This window comes from Micrasema longulum, unplaced genomic scaffold, assembly GCF_059751315.1.
Source record: "Micrasema longulum isolate JH-2025_06_02 unplaced genomic scaffold, ASM5975131v1 h1tg000271l, whole genome shotgun sequence".
In the NCBI taxonomy this organism is placed as follows: Eukaryota; Metazoa; Arthropoda; class Insecta; order Trichoptera; family Brachycentridae; genus Micrasema; species Micrasema longulum.
In genome coordinates, this window is record NW_028277475.1 from 514,679 (window position 1) to 528,930 (window position 14,252).

Sequence of the window (14,252 nt, forward strand, 5' to 3'; positions counted from 1 at the left end):
AAAAAAATGGGACCTAAATATTTCGGTGTAAAAAGCAGGAAAATGTAAAATCGATGAACGTAAAAATGAGGTTTTACTGTATTTTACCCATTGACTTATTAATAATACACACAGACGCGCAACATATCCATTGTTACTGAGTTTGTTTATTTACACCAGGGCTGAATTCAACGAGCATGCATATATCTGCATTTGATGCTCCAATGGATCGCCCTATTCTACTGGGTGCAGAAAGAGAAATTATGCTGATGGAGCTTTGATTGATGCAATTAAAAGTGCAAATAAAAAAGCGAACTCACCGATGGGGTTGGGGCATGGCCAGGCCGGGTACGCTGGCGTCGCCTTCTGTGACCTGCGACGACGGAGTGTCCCTCCCAGAGATGTTCGGTGAACCCCGGCCACTCACATTGGCAGACACCTGGAGGAAAAAATATTTTTGATGTTGATACTTGGTAAGTAAATCATATTTCTTATTCCTTTTATTAAGGATGAAATTCATATACAAAAGTAAACAAAGCTAAATCGGGCCAAACTAAAAATAAATATAAGTTTATCGGTGCAATACTAATATGAGGTATATCAAGAAAGTAAGTTCCATTTGTATTTCTTTCCGTCGCATACAGTGTGTAAAGTGGCCACTAAAACCAGCCAATGACAGGTCATAAGCCCTGTAAATGCCTAGACTTCTATATTCCCTTCTTTAATTCTCCATCCCTGTTGTAATTTGTTGATCTTAATGACTCCCGAGGGGGTGAAATCCAGTCTTTTGTTTACAAACATTTGGACAAACTCAAATATTGTAATAATTATTGTATTAACAAAGCACGGCCCCTCTTCATTCTTCGTATCTTACATACACCGGAGTATTGAATTTTATTGACATTTTAGATAATAGAGATGCAAAGCTCACCATATCACTGAGGTTATCATTCTGATCCTCGGTTTCCATCTCCAGGCTGGAGGTCACGGAGTGGTTACTGGCCGCCTCGGAAACTGCTTCTAGGTTGTCCGAAGTGTTCCCGATAGAGCCCTCGTCATGAGACAGGGAAAATCTGATAAATAAAAGAAATTTTACAAAGTTATATCAGTGCCTGCTATACAGTAAAAAAAAACAATAATTATTCTGCTAGGCATATTTGGAGATGGTAATCCTTCGCTCAGGGTCATGACTATGTGACGAAAGCAAAAAAAAACAATATAAATGGTCAAATTCCTCCCTTTTAAAATAGTTTATTTTGGCTAAAGATCTAAGAAGTATTTCGAAAAACATGGTCCACAGCTAATTATGATGGGATAGATCGAGGGAATGCGTGGATTCGGAAGGCTACAGATGTCCTGGATGAGGAACTTCTGCGACTGGACGGGGGTGCGCGGAGTCGAGGTGATGTTCCAGTTGGTGTTGAACAGAAATGCTTACTCCAGAGTGATCGTCAACGGATTTTATCATATTCATGTTGAAAATAGGTCATATTCATGAGGTCACATTATGTTTATTATTAATTATAGTTTGCAAGAGAAAATTATGAATAAATAAATAAAATGCAGAACCGAACACAAGTTTAGTTTTTAGTTTTTTAGTGTCCCCTCATTAGCGAGTGTGATTTTGTATTACATAATAATTAAATACTTAAACTCATTAAAATAGGATTATATCAACTCATTAGTTAACCCGAAGAAAAATTTTTGATAATGATCCTTAAGATAAAAATAACTTTATTTAATTTACTTTCAACTAACTCTAAATTATCTATCCTTACCTCTATTTTGTATAAATAAATTGAACTCTTTAATAAAGATACCAGTCTTGAAGACGTCGCGAAAGTGATGAAACCGGTCACTGGATATTCCAAATTTGTAGATTAAAGTATTACTCGTCTTTTATTTATGTAATAAATTACAATGAACTTCCATCAAGAATTTTCACTTACAAACTTAAATGTTTTATTCATGTATTGTCTATTTTCATAAAAGGATTATCGATATATACTGCATTAAGTGTACAGATGTAGTACCCTATGCATCATCAGATGCGCGCAGGCGTCATCATACCCGTCCCTGTGATATATATGGGCTGCCGTCAATTTGTAATGTGACGATTGGTGTAATTTTTTATTTCCTTCACCTGGTTCTCTTTTCCTGCCCCCGGTGGGGTTGCTCTGCCGCCTGCGCCCCCTTGGGGCCGCCCTCGATGGGCCCGGGCGCTCCGCTCCCCCCGCCTGCGGACCCGGCGCCCCCTAGGACGGCGCTCTCCGCATCGCCCTCGCCCCCCGGCTCCAGCAGAGGGCCCGACATCTCGGCCACCGAGGCGTAGTGCCACTTCAGGACCTTGGACTCGGGGACCATGCCTGGGAAATTTAAGATTACAGGTAAAAAGGAGTGTAAATTTAAATTTAGTTGAGCTTAGATGTGGTTCGTTAGTACATAATGTCACAGACTAACTATAACATTGAAAAAAATACATATTTATTATTATTTAAAGCATTAACTTTGTCAAACATTTTACTGAATGGTATTTAATGTTTGTATATAACCACTTACCGACTTTTCTATGCCTACCGGTATCGAGACGTACCCGTCTCTTCGTCAGGAGAGCAATTAAACCAACATGCAAAACCCATTATACACCTTCAAGAAAGAACATCAAGAAATTTTAATATTCGTGTTAAAAAACACATGAGGAACAAACCACCTAATCAATTTTAGTCTATTAAGGACCTCGGAGTTATCATGAACTGTAAACTTACCTTCAATGAACATATCGATACTATGATTAACAAGTCACTAAAACTCTTGGGTTTAGTTAGCAGGACATCTAGTGATTTTACTAATATGTTCACTGTTAAAACACTATATTGCTCACTTGTTCGTACTCTTTTAGAATATGCATCCGTGATCTGGTCTCCCTTCTATGTAGGCCGGATAAATCATATCGAATCGGTGCAACATTGTTTGCTAAGGAAAAGTAGCATGCCCGATCATCCATGCTCGAGAGGAGACTTGTTTGGTGTAAGTCTTTATAGTTTTAAAAATTCACTAAGATAGACCAGATCTTGTCTTGAGGTAGTAATTTTAATTTTTTTTGTCCTAGCTTTAATTTTATTTAGTTGTATTTTATTTTATTAGTGCCTGTATTTATTATAAGAAATTGTATTTACCATCGTTAGAATGGACTGCATAAGTCCGTCAAATAAATAAATAAATAAATTTTAATCATGACAAGTAAAATCTTACGTACAAATAATAAAGCGTTAAAAGTAAATAATATGGAAATATTTCACATTAGGAACGTTGTAAAAAAATAATCCTTTGTTTCTTTGATCAATAATCAAACAACCTTTCAATATAGCCCATTATACGATGTTCCATTGTAATGGTAACCCTATACCTATTAAACTCAAGCCCCTCCCTTCATCGCCTACCTCTTTTTTAAACAATTTCTCCCGCTACATAAAATATTTGTATAACTTAGGTTAGTAAGTGCATGTAAGGGTCGCCTATTAAAATGAATGGCATGTTGGTTTTATATTTTTGTGCAACAACTATGGTGAAGGTGTATAGTGGGTTTTGCATGTTGGTTTAATTGGTGTCCTGCATAGAAAAGTCGGTAAGTGGTTATATACGAGTATTCAATAACATTTAGTAAATACATTTTTATGATTACATATTTTTAAAAGCAGTTTACATTTTTTTGTTGAAATATGCAGTAGAAATAATGCATAGTAAGTATACATACATATTTATGTTTAAACTCCCTTAACTAGGGTCAGCTTCCCTGTTCTAAGACAGTAAATACTTTTTTTCAGTTATTTTTACCAAAAATACAATTTTATTCAGTTTGATAGTTTTCTTTTATATTTTTCCGATTTTTCAAAATTATCACTTTGACACCCGCAAACTTTAGTTACCGCTAGCCACTATCAGCCGATCATGGAATCAACACGTCAAGGTTTTTTTCCTTAGCATCGTGGATCACGGGATCCAGTTTCATATTGTTTATTTTAAAATCACGGACTGTTTCTGTGATCAGCGGGTATGGTAACATGCAGATGAATGCTTTGGCCATAAATAGCTATACGTGCGCAGGGCAGGCGGGATGAGCGATCGCCTACACAAACACACACGCACGCACACACACACATACGTACGGTAAGCGCGGCCGCAAAGAAACAGTTTATTACTGCCCAGATTACAACGTGCATCTATGTTACTACCCCTGTTTTAAAAAATTTCACACCAAAAAGGTGTATTATATATACCACATATACATTTTTTTTTAAATGTAAAATGTATGTTAGAGTTTTTTTTTTTTTTAAATATGTCACTTTCTTAGCTGATTTTATTATAAAAAATAAACATGGTATGTGTTTTTTTATTTTTATATCCGTAATAAATCATACAACCATAAAAATGTAAGAAAATTTATGCTTCTAACTACAATAGTTATTTTTCTAAAAATCTTACAAAATCGCCGAAAAACGCAGGTGTGCTGTAGAAAGCGCGCTGTAAAATGCGCGGCTAACTAGAGGACAAAGAACATCACGTATCCATTCCGCGATCAGCTGTCAAAGTGTGAATATTAAAAAGGATATTAAAATATAGATGTAAAATAATCAATTAGATTATGGACACCTCTGGCAACATCAGATACAGGGTATCCACAATCCCCCAAATGAAAAAAAGTGAAGAATACCATCTTAGTTTTAAACATCTCACTTGTTTGTGTATTCAATAATGAAAATTAACTTGTACACTCACCGATAGGTTCGTAAGCCGTGTCTCCCGGTAGCTTTATGACGAGAACTTCCTGAGACACTGGCGGAGTTTTCTCTCCCTTCTTCTGTCTCTTGGCGGGAGACGCGCATCTGCCGTTTGTGCCGTCGTGTTTGCCTTTAGGGGGCGTCTTCTGCCCGGTTGATTCTCTGAAACAAATTTACTTTGAGTTTAATTTTATGAACGCGAAACAGAATTGCCTATAATATTTATGTCTAGATATATATATATAGCATGCACGGTCCGTTCATAGAACGCATGGAACCATTGGTTTCCCTAAACTTAGACAAATAATGTTTATAAAATAGCATGTTTAATAAATTAATTATCAGTCATAATACCAAACATTTAGATTACTATAAACAAATAATGTAATTATTATTGTATTAATAGTTGCGATAAAATGCGGAGGAATTTTACAACATAACCTGGCAGGTTTTGAAACATAACCTGCCAGCGCATCCGCTTACCAGCGCTGTCATGCGCGTACTGATCGCCTGATCGGCGAGTACTTGCTACTGGCTGGCTGAATGTCGATTTAAAGAACGATCGCGATGGAAGCATCCGGGGGCAGGCGCAGACTTAAACTCTCACTAGGCAACGGAAGCAATCGAAACATACCAATACATTATTTTCCATGTAGTTTATTTATTTTATGAGGAAATCACAAACATAAGATAGAATGGTGAATGTACGTATCGAGACGGTGTAAAGAAAAATCGATAGTTATGTATGAAAAGATGGTGGCTATTCAATCAGGAATTTATATATTAATAAAATGCAATTTATATATGTGGATATATATAGAATAGTAATGTAAATATAGAATATGGACATGTATGTATATATGTATATGTGTAGATATAGATATAGATTTAGATATATAAAGAAATAATGTTTTAAAAAAGGCTTTATGCCTATTATGTACACATTTCAATTTTAAATTTTGGTATTCCCGTCTTGAATTTCTTTTTTCTTTTTCATCTTATAATTGCAATATTGTGTACTTATTTATTGTTCTTTAAAAAAAAATCTAAATACTATTGTTGAAAAATATATATTTTCTCGCTCCTTATAGTTAAGTTAGTAGTAGGTAATTATTATTATACAATAGTGTAATCATATACATATTTTAATGTAAAGGAACTTCACCGACAGGCCATATAAATTGGCTTAATGAGTCCTGTAATAAAAAATGTAAATGTTATATATAAAAAATAAAAAATTTACTACTACTACTACTATCATCACGCCATTTTCCGTAGGGGTAGGCAGAGAGAATGCACCGCTATACTCATCTATCCTGGCATACATTCCTAGCTTCTTCCACATTCATACATCTTGGCATACATGCCCTTCGGCTCTGTCTGCTTTTGACATGATCTAAATAAAAAAGATGTGTATATTTGTATGAAAATTTAAATTATTTTCATCGGCAATCAGTAATTGAACATGATAAGAAAAAATCATTTATCTTATAAAATAAAATTTAAGATGAATGTTAAACATCCCTGACTGAATTTTATGTGTTTTGAACCACATTGCCTTCTTCGGGGTTATGTATCAACTAAAAAAATAAATAATGAGCAATGATCAATTCAAATGTGGGTTCTCTGTAACGGACATCCATGGGGCCTAAATGAGAACTCCCTTTATGACTCTGTACCGTGTAAAATTAAAAGAAAAGAATAACACTCACTTTGTGAAGTTACAATCGGGAAGCCGATTGAGAAGAGTTTCCAGTCTAGATATCTGTTCTGGGTGAACAGTCCTCAGCAACTGACCCAGTACTTCATCGTTGGATAGGTCAGCCATGTGATTTTCGATTTTGGGGACATCGACGCCATCCGGAGTGACTCCGCAAGCCAAGTCCGCATCGCCAGCCGCGTCACCTTCCTCCGCAGTAGAGCTGCTGTGGTTGGCGACACCGTTCCTCGTGTGTTCCGAGCTGGACAGCTTGTCCGCCATAGACAAGTCTCGGAAGTCTTGCTCCAGTGTGGATGTGCTGGAGCAGAGGTTGATTTGTTCCGGCGATGAGTCGAAACCGTTGGACAGGGCGCTGGGTATACGCTTTAATAAGGATACCTGTAAATGCAAAAAAAAACATTGCCTTAAGTGTTTGAAATAACTAGTTTTGATGATGCGAGGAACTTCAGCCCTACGGGAAATTTGTTACTAAAGATGTTTTCTTGTGCGCGGTAAAAATTAGAGCATTAAATTGTTCAAATAAGTTTCTTGAAAATGTATGAAAAAATTATAAAAAATATTTTAGTAAAAACATGGTACTTTATTTATTTATGCTTTATTAAGTTAGTTCATAACATCTTAAGAACTAATATAAACTTTTAAAAACGTTACAATTTTTTTATCAAAATTTCTCAATAACATATTTTTTCAAATTAATTTTAATATTTCGATGTTTTCTAGATCCTTTATTTCTCCAAGTAACTCATTGTACAGCTCCAATCCCTTGTACAACGAGTTTTGAGATTCTGTTTTTCTCTTCATTGGTAATCTTATCTTTTTTTATCCCTTGGTTCATATGTATGACATTGTTAGTGAAGTTTTATTGTTTTTATTTTATTCATCCCCTTAATTATTTTATGCATAAAAATTGCTACATTATATTTCATTTGCTGCTTTACTGTAAGCAAGCCAATTTCTTTGTGCATTCTTTTTACATTAGAATAGATCTTCTATTGAGTGAATCCTCATCTCATTATTTTGAAGAATTTGTATATTTTTCATTTCTCCTTCATTACATAAAAAAAGAATAAAAGAACAGTAATTTATGTGTGGACATGTATATAAGGACACTACTCTTTACATCTATTACATTTTGCAATCTTCACATAAATATATATGTTTTTTTTTTTTTTGTTACATGTTGAGAATTTGTTTTGAAATTCAAATATCTATCCAAGTAAACCCCGAGATATTTTATTTTGTCCGTCGTTCAAAAACGACATCACTGGTTCATATGAATCAACTAATGATAGTATTATTTTGTGAAGGATATCTGGTCTGCTTACAGAGAAGAACCTCTGACGTCACACACCGAGTTATTTCAGAAATACAAAACTTTAAAAAATCATAGCGCTGATAATACAATATATATAAACAATTAATTTTTTTTTGGCTTCGTATAATAGTCTATTAAAAAATAAAAAAATAAAACACTGAATTTTCTCATTGAATACATTTTTTTATTTTCTTACGCGCAATAAAAATAAGAGCATTAAATTGTACGGCAAAGTTTTTTGAAAATGTATGAAAAAAAAATTGTGACATCACATGCGGAGTAATTTCAAAACTTATGATTCAGAGGAAAGTTGTAAATGTATAGACAGTCAGTCTCTTTACCATCTTTATGTATGTGAAAATAAGATTTTAATATCTTCTTTTATCCATCAATGCTAACATAATATTGGCTAGTAGTGACATTTCGACAAATATTTTTTAAATTATTTTATTTTATTTCACATGTATTTGAGTTGATAGAACAATTTTTATCATAACACGAATTTAATGCTGCCTTCAATAATCAATGTTTATTTTTTATCCATTTATTTTTTTTTCTTTTTTTTTTATAATCTGTAATTTTCTTTTAAACTTAGTTTTAGTTTTTGGAATCCATATTGTTAGATTCCAAAACCCCTTCCGAAAAATTCAATTAATAGTCACGCAGTATTGCAGTATCACTGACGTATACTATTTAATAATCTAATTTCCATAATATTATTAAAAATGTATATAGTTTAGGCCAGTCATCAAAATACTCGAGTTCTTATTATTTTACTCAATTATTTAAATATTCAGATCATTTCCTAAAAGTCGTAAATAACTTGCGCTGGAAAAACGGAAATTAAGTTGTGGTAGTGGGATTTGAACCTCGGACCCTTGGCCCGCGAGTCCACAATACTACCACAGGACAATCCGATACATCAAGTCTTGTATTATATGTAGACTAATGACTAATGTGACATCATAACCTTACAAGGGTTAAAGCATTAAATACTATTTGGGTAAATTAAAAAATACCATCCGTACTCACCAATAATTGAAGATCGCTTCTAGTAAACAACGCCACATTGGCATTGACAACTGGCTCCGTCTTGATCGGAGTATCGACATCATCACAGCCCTGCCCCGCTAAAAGACATTCAGAAAACCCATTGCCCTCCATCTCCGCACTACTCCGATTGTCTTCAGGCACTGCCGAATAGCTTTCGTCTTCGATAATGATATCCAGTAAAGAGTACACGCTGTCTTTTTCAAATCGGGAGTAAAGATCGCGCAGCTTCCCGTCGACTTCCTGGTGCTTCATAAGGCAGAGGATTTGGAGGGTTTGCGCCACCTGGACGAGGTTGAATCTCCCGATGTTCGTGATCGGGATATCGGTGATTCCGTATGCTTCCGGGTTAGCGATCGCCTGACATATAAAGTTGGTAAACACCAGGTCCGTGCAGATGGAGTGGACGTCTTCTTCCGGGATTCTCCTGGTGGCGCGGAGGGCCAGCGCCGTCTGGCGGACTACCCAGGCTACAGTGGGGGGGAAGCAGGGCCAGTGCTCCGTAAGGGAGGTGACGAATTTTCCCGCCGAAGTGGCGAGGGAGGATATTGTCCATTTGCGGTACCGCGCTAGTTTCTGTTGGCACTCTGATGTGGAGCCACTCGAAGTGCAGTATTTTTTTATTCTGGAACAAGTTATTACTTCGTATAAATAATTTTAGCAAGATAATATCTGTACCTCAGAGGTAGACGGATGCAAATCCAAACATCAAATGTTCAAAACAAGCCTAAAGAATCTACTTTGTCTAAGTAATTTCTTAATTACTTAATTTATAATTTATTTTAGCTCAAACTGACAGACTCCCGACCATGTGCCTCGGAAGAGTTCTTCGATATTTTGGTCACCTCGCAAGGAGAGAAGAAGATTGCCGGGAGAAGCTCGCTGTGGTCGGCAGCGTAGAGGGAAAAAGTGGACAAAGGGGGTCTCCCATGCGCTGGTCAGACCTGATCAAAACTGCAACAGGCTCTTCTTTCGTGACAGCTCTCAGGAATGCGGGATGCCGAGACAAGTGGAGGACTGAAGTTTCCAGAGTATGACATAGTGGTCACGATCCTCAGTAACGAGGGACCGACTAGGAAGAGATCTCAAATATAATTCAATCGAATTAAAGTGTCCTTTTTCAGGCAGAAGATTTTTATATATATAACTAAATTTAAAATTTTATTATTAGAAAGTATTCAAACTGTACTAAAAAATATGTATACGGTGCGTTCAAATGTTTGATAACCTTTTGTGCCTGTTGGTGAACCAGACAAATTTAGTTCGTGTTAGTAAGCGCTCTAGAATGATTTATATGAAAACTTATTATTACACACGCATAAAGCAGAGATTGGACTGTACTTTTTGAACAATAAAATGAAATATGTAACTCACATTTTTAACCCATTGCAACACAAAGCCGGTGAATCGCCGGTCAAGGTCAATTTGTCACTGACACACAAAGCTGGCGATTCGCCGGTTTGTCTTTGAAGTGATTTTTTTTACATTAAAACAGAATGACAATAACTTTATTTGTAAAAATTACATAAATAAGTATATTTCGGTTACTGATTTCATAATAACAATTTATTTCACTGATTGATTGATTTGGTGTTTATTTTGTAGAACTCCATATTTAAACTTATAATATTAGTAATCAAACACTGATTTGAGTCTACTGAATGAATGCCATTCGTTTGAAAATGCCCTAACAAGGCGAAACAATTGTCACAAAGTTTTTATTTTTATATTTGTAAAAATAAAATAAAGTGTTCAGTAGACTCAAATCAGTGTTTGATTTCTAATATTATAAATTTATTTCACATTATTTATTACAAAATATTAATTTAGTCTAAATGAAATAGTGTGTTGTATGAACAAATTATGTCATGATGTGATAACTTATAATTACATATAAGTTATTAATTTAAAAATACTTGGTACACTTCCACTTATTTATTTGACCAATTAGAGGGTGAAAGCGCTAATTGGTCAAATAAAAAAGTAGAGTATTTAAAAATTAATAACTTGTATGTAAATATAAGTTATTACATCATTATAATGGAATGCCTTCAAGAATTGTCAATAAATAATTTAAATAAAATAAGTTATGTCATCTTTATTAGTGGTGCGATGATTTAAACAGCTAATATAATTTTTTCTTACCTGTCCATCGCTTTGTCTGGGTCTACCAGAAGATACTCGTCCAGCTGCAGGAGCGGCAGTAGGGGCCCGCGGAGAGCGGCCGCTAGGAAGAATCTAGCTGGCCTGAACCCTTCCACCAGCTCACAGTAGAGCCGAGAGAAACTAGAGCTCCCGAGACCGATCATTCTGAAACGATAAATGATTATATTTAGAATTTGTGGTTATTTATTATACAAATGTATAATTAGAATTCAATTGAAGACACTTATAAATGTTCGCAGCATAACCAGTCGGTTCAATGGTTACTACCCGATTTTGGCCGGTTAAATGCATCTTGATCCTTTATCATCAGCGAATGAGGAAGTTCAGTGGTTTTTTATTTTTTAATAGACTACCGAACTAAGCCAAAAAAAGTTTTGTGATTTTGAAATTACTTCGCCTGTAACGTCACTAATTGTCGTCGGAGAGTTGTCCTGACATTTAAAAAGTGGGCCCCGTAAATATGAAAACCCGCTAAACATGGCTTCCCTGAAACTGGAAATACAGTCGAACTTGGTTATAACGATCACGGAAATAGCGAGATATCGGATATAATTAGGAAATATTCGTTTGTAGTTTTTTCCACACATTTATTCACTTTTGTAACGCGCATCTTCTCGGACATGCCGAACAAAAATATTGCCAACAGCTGAGCAAAATTTTTTTTAATTGTTTAAAAACATCAATATCAAAATAAGAACTTAAGTAATAAAATCTAGTGAATGAACACCCCCAGTAAATGAACAAAACCCGCTAAAATTTATTTCAATGAATTGAACAGAATAGTTACTAAAGAAAAAACATTAATTTGTTTTTAAAAGGAAACAGAAACATTTTTAATCACACAAATTTTGTGGCATTTTACTTTAATTCTAGGTACTACTACTACTACCATCACGCCATTTCCCCGTAGGGGTAGGCAGAGAGAATGGACCTAGCCTCTTCCACATTCATACATCTTGACATACATGCCCTTCGGTTCTGTCTGCTTTTGACATGACCAGACTTAAGATTTTGGTTTATCTGATCATGCCACGTCTTCCTTGGTCGTCCTTGTCTAACGTTGCCGTTCATTTTTGCCATATATACTTGTTTTACCATTCTTTACAATTTTAAGTTAAATTATTATACTAATAATCATTTGAAAATATTTAAATAAGTAAAATATTTTAGTTCTAACCCATATTTATGGAATTACATGTTTTAAGAAAATATTTTAAACGTAAATATTTTTTAAAAACTTTAATCCCTTCAAATATGAATATTAAAATTTTGCTAATTTGGTTTAATATTTTTTTCACAAATGTTTATAATACATAAATAATGAAAAATCGGTATTTTTGTTATGATAATTTAAACGTATTTTGATAACATAATCATATTATCCAGGCGCAGTTGGTTTAGACAGTTAACTGTAAAACTGGTGTCGCGGGTTCAATTCCCGCCAGTTGCAAGAAAAAAATCCAAGAAAGAACCAAGTGTTGCGGTGTTTTTTTCATAACTTCCTTCCATGTCGTCCCTAACCCAACTGCTGACAAGCCTCTAAAATAGAAGCTTAGCGAGTTATTCCTTTGAATTAAAAAAAAAATAATTGCACGCACAATACAAATTTTAGCAGTGAATAGAAATAAAATAGCAGATTATTATCACATCCTGTGATAGCGCATAGCAGATATGTGTGAATATTCGCTTCATTTCCTCTTTATTTTATCAAATGGTTTTCAAGCTATTTGGCTAACAGATAATCATTTGTTAAAATAAAATCATTTACATCTCACTATATCTCCGCTACTAGTGGTCTGGCACAGGGAAGCCATATTGGGTCCGCGCTATTCCTAATTATTTTTGTCAATGATATTGCCGAATGATTTATTGATGTTGAATATCGTGGGTATTCTGCGAAAAAGCACTAAGTCAAAATTTTGCTGTTTTAACTTAATGATGAGGATATACTGTTGAAAAATACTCTATAATTTGCAGAACGGCACTAAGTCCTATCTACACTACAAGCCGAGATATTTTCTGTAATAAGTCAATATAACATAAATCCGTTCAGGGAAAAAGCACCAAGGAACAAGGGACGCCATACTGGTGGCCCATCAATAACAATATTTCGGATGTATTCAGCGGAGCTTATGGAGCAGTACTGACTTGAGAAAGGGTGAGATTGTTGGTCGGCGACATGATGTCCTGGAGATGTCTAGTGAGTGATGTCTACGTGCTTCACTCAGGGGCAAACGTGACAATTATTATTTTCTTTCTTTTCTCTTTTCACTAATTAATTGTTATTTTACCTAATGTAATTAGATAAAATGATTACATAACTTTTTTAATTAATGAAAAAAAAACATTTCTCACAAAGTGACTATAGAAGGTAACTATGTGACTTCAATTTGAATTCCTTACTGTGGTATTATGTATCAGCGGAAATGCACTACGTCATGTCAATCCACTATTATTTTGAAAAAAATGTTCTGAAAGTTCAGTTATTATTTATTAAACTGTTGAATAAAATGTAGTAAATAGATCAATTTGCCATTTTTTCAAGTAGGCTTAGTAATGTTTAGCATAAAAAAAAGTTATTTCGTCACAAACTTTGAACTTCAGTTATCTCAGAAGTAGTAATTTTGACTTAGTGCTTTTTCGCAGAATACCCACGATGTTTAGTTTTTTTCTGATGATATGAAGAGAAGAACAAAATTATAATAATAATAATATTGAAAACAAGAAAATATAATAACAGATGTAAATGACTGATGTAAATACACTTCAATCAAATTCAAATAGATGAAATAATTGGTGTATCTCTTATAACTTACGAGAGAAGTTCAATATGTTCTCGGTATTGATATGAAGGAGTGCAACTATGAATGAATAGTTGATTATCTTGTTATATTGCACTCATTAGTAGTATAAGTACCGAGTTTCGTAACAAACGGATCATTGGTCATTGAGTAGCTGTCCCCGAAACACAAGCAAGATGAGTCATTTCGCAAAGTTAAACAAACTCGAGTACCGTGCCGTTGTAAAATTACTCACAGAACGAGGAAATAATCAGAAAATTTTCCACAAAGAGATGTCAGAAGTTTACAGGGAGTCTGCCCCCTCATTATAAGCAGTTCAAAAGTGGTCCAGGGAATTTAATAGGGGCAGAGAGAGCATAGAAGACAACGAGCGATTCGGTCGGCCAATCGAGGCCAGTAATGAAGAAAATGTGGAGAAAATAGAAAATTTAATATAGGAGGAT

General features: G+C 34.7%; 1 protein-coding gene across 1 annotated transcript in view; it reads right to left on the reverse strand.

Moving 5' to 3' along the window:
• The window catches only part of Gapvd1 (GTPase activating protein and VPS9 domains 1), a 49,183-nt gene that overhangs the window by 26,928 nt on the left and 8,003 nt on the right, over nt 1-14,252 (reverse strand). Inside the window, exons 3-9 of the mRNA XM_088224166.1 lie at nt 10,988-11,152; nt 8,825-9,467; nt 6,470-6,855; nt 4,756-4,919; nt 2,123-2,345; nt 911-1,052; nt 300-418 (exon numbers count right to left, since the gene is read on the reverse strand). Coding sequence (XP_088080292.1) covers nt 300-418; nt 911-1,052; nt 2,123-2,345; nt 4,756-4,919; nt 6,470-6,855; nt 8,825-9,467; nt 10,988-11,152 — 1,842 coding nt within the window. The remainder of the gene's footprint in view (nt 1-299; nt 419-910; nt 1,053-2,122; nt 2,346-4,755; nt 4,920-6,469; nt 6,856-8,824; nt 9,468-10,987; nt 11,153-14,252) is intronic.